The sequence below is a fragment of the Pseudonaja textilis genome, chromosome 1 (genome assembly GCF_049901715.1).
Source record: "Pseudonaja textilis isolate UNSWEBS1 chromosome 1, rPseTex1.2, whole genome shotgun sequence".
NCBI classification, from domain to species: domain Eukaryota; kingdom Metazoa; phylum Chordata; class Lepidosauria; order Squamata; family Elapidae; genus Pseudonaja; species Pseudonaja textilis.
Genome location: NC_141990.1, coordinates 293,647,198 through 293,657,529, shown reverse-complemented (window position 1 = coordinate 293,657,529; position 10,332 = coordinate 293,647,198). Strand labels below are relative to the sequence as shown.

The 10,332-nt window shown below is 38.8% G+C and overlaps 1 protein-coding gene across 1 annotated transcript; it reads left to right on the top strand.

The window, feature by feature from the left end:
• Window positions 1–425: 425 nt before the first annotated feature.
• LOC148128256 (alpha-1-antitrypsin-like) lies at window positions 426–4,621 on the top strand. The gene is made up of 3 exons (XM_087922146.1): window positions 426–599; window positions 3,015–3,162; window positions 4,358–4,621. Exons 1-3 carry the CDS (start codon window positions 544–546, stop codon window positions 4,583–4,585), a joined length of 432 nt encoding a protein of 143 aa, XP_087778272.1. The 5' UTR covers window positions 426–543; the 3' UTR covers window positions 4,586–4,621.
• The last annotated feature ends 5,711 nt before the right edge of the window (window positions 4,622–10,332 follow it).

Genomic DNA, 10,332 nt, shown 5'->3' with positions numbered 1-10,332 from the left:
GAATTTAGAATGGGTGTTTTTATCTTCAACCAAGGCTGAAGTAAAATGTATCATGAAAGAAGGTACCTGGCCATTTTCTTCTGACACCAATATAGCAGCTGCATTGCTTCACTGCCTGACCAGGATTTATGCTATGGGTGTGCAGAAATCGGTCCCAGCTTTGCAAGTGCTGGTCATCATAAGCAAATGAATGCACAGCATCTTACTAGTTAAATTATACCAACTCTTCGCCTCAGTAAAGAAGAGCACAGCATCTTCTTGAGGGTAAACCTAATTCGCCTCCTGCAGCTTTGATACGCTTATTGAAATATGACTATGGGTCTTTTTTGTTCTCTTTAGGCAACTGGGAGACTCCTTTTGATCCAGCGTTCACAAGGGAAGAAGACTTCTTTGTGGATCACAACACAACTGTCAAATGATGCACAGGACCGGTTGGTTTTACTACTATTTTGACGAGCAGCTATCTTGCACAGTACTGAAGATAGGCTACAATGGTACAGCCGCCACCTATATTGTTTTTCCTAATCCTAAAAAAGAGAGGGAATGGATGCAAGTCTATCAGTAGAAACTGTGAAAAAATGGGCAAATAATGTACACAGGTAACATTTCTTTGTACTGCTTCTATATTTCCCTGTAATTAGCATATTCTTAAAGGATAATTAAAAACAGTTTAGTGTCCATGCGTTCTGTGCTATGTTCATCCAAAAGGTTCATCTCTTGGTATTGTTCCCCCATGTATGAGAGTGGAAATTTGCTCATTAGTTCTTAATCATATTAACAATTATTCTTCCTTCCTGCTTGTTACATGTTACCACATGTGTTTGCCAAATAGTCCGAGATATGCCATTCAGAGATTGATATGTTCCTGTGGAAAATTCTGCACTGTTATTCCAAAGTGGTGAGAGAATATCCTAGAGGACTGATCGATGATAGAAGGAGGGGGCTTTGGTGTGGAGATGTCAAACCCACCTTGAAAGCCTCACACCAAGAATAAAGCAGAGGGCAGTAGCTCCCTATCTCCTCTACATAAAAAATATAAATATATATTTGCTCAAGTCCCATTTGGCCTTACAATGTTGTGTTTGATCCTTTCATAATACTCTGATACTCCACTAGTTTCTTGCAATCTCTTCAGTTTTATTCCTGTATCTTAATTAATCTCAGTGAGACTGGCATCTGGGTCTGCCATAGAGGTAAAATTCTGCAAAATGGTGACTGTAGCATCATGATAGAAAAGTGGTGGGGTTTGACACTTGATGTGGTTACCATCTTGTAGATTTTGGTGTTCCATGCAGACACTGCCAATTAATTCCCTTTCCCAGATCATATCAACAGTTCAAATTAGAGGTAGTAATCACTTGCTGGTCATAATTTGGAGCAGTAATTCTATAGTAAAGTGAAACATCAGGTAGTGCCTGATTTATAATATCAGTTCATCAATTCCCTGGTTAATCTAACCAGTTTATGGCTGTGACTTGTGTCTTCCTGCACTTTATTCCTGACTTTATTTTTGGGAAGCTGGATGTGAAGGTTGCAAATGACAATCACATGACCATAGGACAATCACTATTAAATCAAACACCACCACCACCACCACCACCCCATTTAAGCAGTCTTTCTACACTGTGACAGAGGGAGAGGAATCACACAAGAAATCTCTTTAGGCCAGCTTTCCCCAAGCTTTGAGGACTAGTGGGGCGAGGGGGGGAGGGGATGGTTCCGCATGAATTGTGGGCAAGTGCACACAGCTCCATTTGCACACATATGTGTTGGCACATATGCCCGCTGCTCATACAAATGGAGCTGCCTGCACACACTCAACCGCAACTCATGCAATTGGAGCTGCGCATGTGCGGGCACTCGCCCACTGCTTCTACGACTCAGTTCCAAATGTGCCGCGGTCCGATACTGGGACCCCTGCTTTAGGCAATCAGCGGACATGTCCTAATACAGAGAGCCCTCATAGAGTAACTACCTTGGACAGTGGTAGTGGAAATGCAACCGTAATAAGCAGTGGTAAAACAAATAATTTCTGACCAATCCACATATATCCAAATTTCTGTGCCTGACCACAATGCACACCAGAATGAGAGTAACATTGTGAGACCAAAAATCAATACCTACCTGTAATGCATTTCAGTATTACCCAGGGGGGGAAAGGATACAGGTAGTCCTCAAGTTACGACTGCAGTTGCGCCTAAAATTTCTGCTGCTAAGTGAACTGCTGAGTTTTGCCCTATTTTACCACCTTTCTCGCCACAGTTGTTAAGTGAATCACTGCAGTTGTTAGGTTAGTCACATGGCCGTTAAGTGGATCTGGCTTCTCCATAAAAATTGTTAGTCAGAAGTTGGCAAAAAGTGATCACCTGATTCCAGGACAGGTGATACGAGACAGTTGCCAAGCATCTGAATTTTGATCATGTGACAGTGGAGATACTACAGTGGTCATAAGTGTGGAAAAACAATTATAAGTCACTTTTTTCTGTGCCGTTATAATTTTGAACAGTCACTAAACAAATTGTTATAGGTCAAGGATGACCTGTTTTAACTATCAGATGAAAGTTCTTCAAGCTTGTTGGAAGCAACTGATGCAATGAAAATGAAACTTGAGTTTTATTTTGGTCTGATACGTTATTTATTTATTTATTATATTTCATTTGCCTGACCTTCTTATACGTTGATGTTTTAATTTAGTTGTAAGTCACCTAGTCCTACAGTCACATAGTGGTTGGGCAGCCTATAAATTCATTCATTCAATCAGTCTGATATTCATTTTGACAACAAAACCTGTTGATTCCACTCAAATATTTCAAACAGATCCAAAATGGTTGCTATGATAGCAACTAATACCAAGGATTTCTCTGTTAAAAATCCAGCTTCCATATGACAACGATGACTTTGTTATGTATGTTGTGTGTGTTTTTGTTTGTTTTGCTGATATTAGTAAATATTACTGGGTGTGCTTCTTAACTTTGCGGCATCTAGTGTGAAAATGTCTTTCTGTCTTTCTGAAGGGCTACAGCATCGGTCTCCATCCCCAAGTTTAGCATTTCAGCCACGTACAGCTTAAAGGAACCCCTCTCGCAGCTCGGTATTACTGAAATCTTTACTGATCATGCCGATCTCACTGGAGTCACCAGGCAGCCTTTGAAACTTTCTAAAGTAAGTAAAATGTTTATATTGTTTGCATCATTTCAGGTAGGTTTTCAGCAAGATGAAGCCAGATTTCACAGAAGCAATGTTAATGAAGGGGACTATATGAAAAGTCTCACCTATGCCAAAAAAAAAAAAGAACTTTCCCTTCCAACTGCCATTTTGTAAGCAACGTATCTATTTCCCTTGTGGTTATCAAAAGGATTTGCTAGACTAAGAAATTGAAGGGAAAAATAAACTATAATATAAACATGGCAGATTTGCCTGACCTATCCATATTTGCAGAGAACTAAATTTATCATAGTCACTACACAGTTCCAGTTGATGATTTCGTGCTGTTTTGCACAGAACAAAATCAGTCCAAAAGTTTTGTTTGAAGGGACAGAACACAGAATTGTGGAGATCCAATTTAACAATGCAATTAACTCAGTTCTGGGTCTGAAAAGGCTCTGGGCAATATGATTTTGAAAGCTGTAAATGGTGTCCAGAATGGCTATTTTAATCTTCTTTTGTTTGTTAGTGGCTGAATTAGAGGAGGCCTACTAGTAGCCCCAGGTAATATTAGACCTAGGTATCCTGACCTGTGGATGAGGATGCTAAGGTTCAAAGATAGCCATGGCAAATTGTTCTGCCCTGATCTTTTTCTATTTGAAAAATGGTGTTATTATTATTACCTTTATTGTCAGAGTACAACATGTATACAAAGAGATTGGCTGAGCCTCCCTTCGTGCACCCCCCCCAACACAACTCACAGTGAGAACAGAAGTCCCTAACGCAGTCCCAATCTTATTACATTATATGACCTTGTTGCACAATGCAACGGCCCTGCAAGTCTGTCATACTATGTTGAAAGTGCTTTGATTAAAACATGCATTAGCTATAAACATTTCTTTGTTTAAGCCAAAATATTGACCAACAATATTCACTTTTGGAACTTTAGAAGCTATTTAAATTTCTGCAATACTGTTTGGTTCCAATATTCAATAATATACAAATGGGGTTTCTTTGGTTCCTTTCTCTCCTTTTTGCCTTGAATGACTATATTTTACCTCTTTCTTTTCACAATGGTTCAACCAAGCATTTTGTTTAGCATAGTTAACATAGGCCTAGTAGTGCAAACACAGAACAGTGTAACAAGTTGTCATCATTTCTGAAATATTTTTCTCTATGCCAAACTTTGAATGTTTTTTTTCTTTCTCCTCAGGTTACCCACAAGGCTGTGTTGACTGTTGATGAAACCGGAGCTGAGGCAGCAGGAGCTACTGCTGGAGAAGCCATTCCTATATCATTGCCTCCAAGCTATACATTTAACCATCCTTTCATAGTCTTCATTTTTGAAAGAAAGGTCAATACTACATTATTTGTGGCCAAGATAAAAAAACCCAACATCGCCGTAAACAATAACAAAACCCCAGAGTTTATTGGATTTTGAATTCAGTTCAAAAATAAAATATCATTGGAACATGAATTTCAAAAAAAGAAGGATTTGGGTTTTTTTTTAATTTGCAAAGGAAAGTTAACAAAGCTATTTAGTTCCTGTGTGAATCCTCATATGAAATGAAATGGTTTATAAATAGAAAAGAAAATAAATGGGGAAGTGTTCAGGTGGATTGTCTGTAGACTGATGGCAAAACTGAGTAAAATAGTCCCAAAAATATAAAAAGATTCATTTCCTTTGATAATCAGGATTAACTAGACCAGGGTGTCAAATTCACGGCCTGCAGGCTGGATCTGGCCCATGGGGTGCTTAAATCTTGCCTGCAGGGCCAGGCTGGAAATGTCAAAGGAGCAGTTCACAGTGCCTCTTCCAGCCAAAACAGGCCATGGGGAGGGGCATGTGCAGGGGTGGGATTCTACCAGTTCACACCTATTCGCTAGAACTGGTTGTTAACATTCTAAGCAGTTCGGAGAACCGGTTGGTTAGAAGAAATTATTGATCTAAACCTGTAAGGAAGGCAGGAAGGAAACATTCTGGTGTTGCTTACAGAAACTGCCTCTCCGTTAACCCTTATTACATTCTTGGCAGGATTAAACTTCCTGTCTCAGGAACTTTTCTGGAGTTTTTTTTCCCTCCTTTGCTGGTACTTTGCTTGTGTGGAGTGACCATTCAAAGTTACAATGGCACTGAAAAAAAGTGTCTTATGACCATTTTTCAGACTTACGACTGTTGCAGCATCCCCACAGTCATCAGAGGCAAGGCAAGGAGATGCGTGCCTCGATGTGAGTGATATTGAGTTGGTCCCACCCAGCCAATAACATGACCACCAAGCAATGCCCACCAACTAAGCCACACCCACAGAACTGGTTGTTAAAAATTTGAATCCCACCCCTGGGCATGTGGACCCCCTGTGGCCAATTTTCAGCCTCCACAGCCTCCTGCAGCACTCTGTTGGCTGAAAATGGGCCGCACGGAGGCCCTGCATGGCCTGTTTTCAAATGGCAGAATGCTGCAGTTGGACTGGATTGGACTGGATTGCAATTATGTGGCCTGATCGGGATAGAAAACAAGCAACATCCTATGTTAATACTACAGTTTAATGCCAGATTTTACATATTGCAAGCCCACTTAATCTACAATCAACAATCTATAATTGGCAGCCATTTCTATTTACTATCCTGGAAATTTATGTCTGCTATTAGATCTTGTATTATCATGCTATTTATGTTATTGTATTTTTATTATTAGTTGAATAATAAAAATACAATAGTCTAAATAGGTTTTTAGTCTGCAAAAGCAAGTTACTATTAAACAATGGGGTATAAATTTAGAAATAAAAAGTTTAGTGGAGTATGAAGAATAAGTAATAAATGTTTCCAGTAATATCTAATAGAAGAGATAGGAAAATGGTTATAGTAAAGAACTGTGCAAAGAAAGAAGAGAAAGGAAAAAATGCATCTTGAGCCTGTGTCAATGTCCACCATGGCCACTCCTATCCCAGCCATGCCCACCCTGGCCACTCCCACCCTAGCTACGCCCACCCAGGGGTCGCATTCTACCTGGTCGGACTGATTCTATAGAACCGGTTGTTATGATTCTGTGCAGTTCTGAGAACCGGAAAATTGCGCCACTGGCTGGCTCCTCCCCTCCCCACCACTCACTCCTTACCTGGCATGCACGCCATCCAACAAGCCTCCCTTGTGCCTTCGCCTAGTTTTTGGTCAGTTGCTATTTTTCCTTTTTTTCCCACCATCAGCTGTTCTGACTATCACTGTGATATTTAGCTTAGCTAGAAAGCAGGAAATAGTTGGATTTCTTGCTTTCTAGCTAATCTAAAAGCAGAGATGAACCTTAGGACTGAAGCTTCTATTTTTCAGCGCAGGCAAATAGATTGCAGAATGGTAGATCTCTGAGTGAATCTGTGATTCTGGGAGCAACTCAATCTGCCTGCCTGCTTTGCCTGATTTTGAGTGAAAGTTGCTCTTTTTTAAAAATAAAAAATTCAATATTTACATTCATGGTGTGTATTAGTTAATTTTGTGAGTTTGCTTGCAAGCAAATTTTATGTGACAGACCATAATTTCAGCTGAGAAACTGTGAACATCCTAGAATAGGGGTGTCAAACTCAAGGCCCACGGGCCAGATCCAGCCTGCAATGTGGTCAGATACGGCCCATGGGGCCGGCCCACATCACTTCAGCCCCATCTACCCAATGCAAAGAGGAAACATCGGGCCAGCATGGCTTCGTCCTGATCTACCCAGTGCAAAGAGGAAACAGGCCAGTAGTTTGGGGAGTGGCATCAACTGGCCACGCCCACCCAGTCAGCCACACCCACCCAGTTGGCCATGCCTACCCAGCCCCCCAAGGTCAACCACAGCTCGGATGAGGCCCTCAATGAAATTGAGATTTTAGAACAGTCATAGAAGAAGCTAAATCCTAGAACAAGCCTGTCCTAGAACAAGCTAAATCCAAAATGCTAGGGAATTCCTGGAAGCCTGGGCCTCAGAAAAATCAACCATCAACAAACACATCAAAATAAGCCAAATTTAGGATCATTCAAAAAAGACTATTAAAGAAGCTAAAAGGAAACGAAAAGACAAGAATATCAGTAACAAAACCCAGATAAACAGGGATTAACACCAGAAAAACAATCAAAAAGAAAACAATACTTTAATCAAGGAACTATCAGAAAGAAAATCAAATCCCCATCAACAACATTGCCAGGACAAGTTTATACACTGGGGGTGAACTCTGCACTCACTAGCACTGAAGACGTTACCTAATCGGATAATGAAACATCTGCAGGCAAACAACCAAGCTCAGTGAGCTCCGTGGACCCTACAGTTCGACCCCACAGTTAAGCTATAAATATTATCTTCTATTGATAAGGAGTCCAGAATGAAAAACAAGGATGGTTGAAAATACTGCATGTATTTATTATAGAGAAGATGTTGGGAGCCAAAATATGTATCTTCATTTATCTGAATAGTTGTAATGTAGAAGCAGGGCAGAATTGTTCAGAGTTGCATCATAAGATATAACAAGAAATAATAACTTTAAGAAATAGATTTCTGTTGGACATAACAAATAATTCCTAAAGGTAATAATTATTCAATAATGGAACAGCTTGCCCTGGGAGATGATGGACTCTCCTTCACTGGATTTATTTCAACAGAACCTAGATGGATATCTGTTAGCGCTTAATACTGTAATTGTGAATTCTAGTATTGGGTAAGAGATTGGATCAGATGATTTCTCAAAGTATCTCCTTCTTCGCGGACTTTCCTACCCTGCTGCCTTTCAGATGCTTTTGGACTATCACTAATAGAATTCCTGATGATATGGTCCAATGATTTAGGGTTGAGCCCTGCCATTTGTAAATCTTTCAGTACTCTCTATCTTACTTGGAATTCTGTAACTCAGTTGCTAATTATTACTAAACTAAACCAATATCTATGACTGGCTGAACTGGTTCATTGTTATTTGTTCTGCCTTCAGTAAATAATCTAGCAGGTCTAAGTTCTTATGGTCATATGATTAATCAAATAATATTTTTAAATGCCGCTTCTTTATAACATATATAAAAAGTGCCTCAAATGCTTCCATTATTTAGCTTCTCCAGGCTGTATTATGTAAATGTTTCCAATATTTAGAAGTTTCTAATTGATTTAATTTCCCAGTTGTAGAATGTAGAATGATCATGGTCCCAAATCAGTCAAACTAAATAACCATAATTATTAATCATGATGCTAAATAATGTTTGCATGTTCAGGATCATCCTAATATAATTAAGAAACAGGCACAAAATACTAATGCTGCACTAAGGAACATCTTCTGCACTTCCAATACATTACTGGTGTTGCTACTGTAAAAAAAAAAAAGAACTATTAGTCTTAAAGGCCTTGGTTTCATCCAGCAGGGGCATTCTTATGATTTAAAATGATTAGATTGAGTCATGGAAAGGATCATTTTTACTCTGAATGATTAACGGACATAACGATATCTTAAATGAGTGAAAAAAACTTGAATATTATAATTTATAATTTAGAAAGGAACTGGCTGCCTTCCATTTTCAGGAGAAGAAAATGTTCTCAGTTTTTGGGACGTCAGAAGAACAGAAGATTGGAAGGTATTTTTATGATATTTTTTCAGTCTTGTGGAATGGCCTCCTGTGAAAAGTGTGTTTGACCCTAACTATAGTCACCTTCCAGAAGCTTCTTAAAATGAATGTTTTCTGATAGGCTGATCAGTTGTGGTCTGATTCCAAATGCAGATCCCCATTCTGAAATGCAGATTTCCCCATTTTTGATTATTGTGTTTTTATACTTTCAATATTATTGTTATTGCTGTTTTTGATGGTGTGAGATTCTGAATGTTAATATACAATTGCAACACACACACATCTATGGGGGGAGAGAGAGAGACAGAGAGACAGAGACACAGAGAGAAATTTGCTTGGGTTTTTCTGTATTTATAAATTAATTCATAAGTACAGGATTTTCTTCTTTAACTAAAGCTTTTGTAAATGCTTTAACAGGATCCTAAATGTTCCTTTCTAAATCTTTAGACTTGGTGTTGGTGGCTATAAATCTAAAAGAAATACTGTGCAGTGGTTTCTATTCTCTGTTCTAATTGTGATCTAGCTGAAGTGTTCCAACCAGAGGAAAATTGTAATGGAGCATTGAACGTATTGAATTATTATTTTTTCCATCCTACCAAATGCTTATTGTGTGAACTAAACATTAAAAACAAAGAATTGGATCTGTGTTCACTTGCCAAGCATCTGGCAAACCATACAGGTCATATTTCTGTGACGTGAAAGTACATGCAAAAGGTGTTTATGAGGACCCAGGATTCTCTTCATTTGCAGGGATTGAGTGTGTTTACATCTATTAAAAAAGCAATTACTACACATGCTTTCTAGTACATAGCAGCGAATGCAACATGCACGAACAGTTCATGTCTGAACATCCAACCCTGTGGAAGTTCAGTTTGTATTAACATACCCTGCAGATTAGGTCCAATCCTGGTTGGGAGAACGATAGAAAGTTTCCTCTTCCATTTAAAAACTATCAAGTCCAAAACAATTTGACAAATAGAAAATTATTAAAAAGGGAGAAGAAGGGATGTTTTGTTCCCTGTCAAAAGAGCAGAGTAATGGTTAGATGGGTAGATCAAATGCATACTGTTTTACTAAACATAGTAAACCTAATGAATTTCCATTCCATCATTGTTATCGTCGTCATCATGTGTCATGTGTATAACACACATACATCCCGACAGACACCATTTTTGCCATTTATTGGGAATGTGGTTCATCTTTTTTAACTAAGCAAGTCACTATCTATCTATCTATCTATCTATCTATCTATCTATCTATCTATCTATCTATCTATCTACTTATCTACCTATCTATCTAACTAACTATCTCTCTATCTTTCTATCATCAAGTTTCTGTCTAATTTCTATGCCTGCCCATCTTAAGCAAGTAATCCTGAGCCACAAACAAACATAAAACAGTTAAAAAACAATTACAGTATAATAAAAATTAAGCATATATGGCTGCTGAGAAAAAGCCATCACATATATTAATTGTAGCCATGAGACAGGACCCTTCACATCCTCAGTGCCCCAGGAAGAGGAACAAATCCAGTCTTCAAGGATTTACAAAAGGCTGGCAGGACAGGATGGTCCCTGATCCTAACTAACCAGCTATTAGAAAAAGCATATGTACCTAATT

Coding starts and splice junctions, on each gene's coding strand:
- LOC148128256 (XM_087922146.1), top strand. CDS start 544: ATGGATGCAAGTCTATCAGTAGAAACTGTGAAAAAATGGGCAAATAAT. Junction 600..3,014: donor TGGGCAAATAATGTACACAG/GTAACATTTCTT, acceptor GTCTTTCTGAAG/GGCTACAGCATCGGTCTCCA. Junction 3,163..4,357: donor AGCCTTTGAAACTTTCTAAA/GTAAGTAAAATG, acceptor CTTTCTCCTCAG/GTTACCCACAAGGCTGTGTT.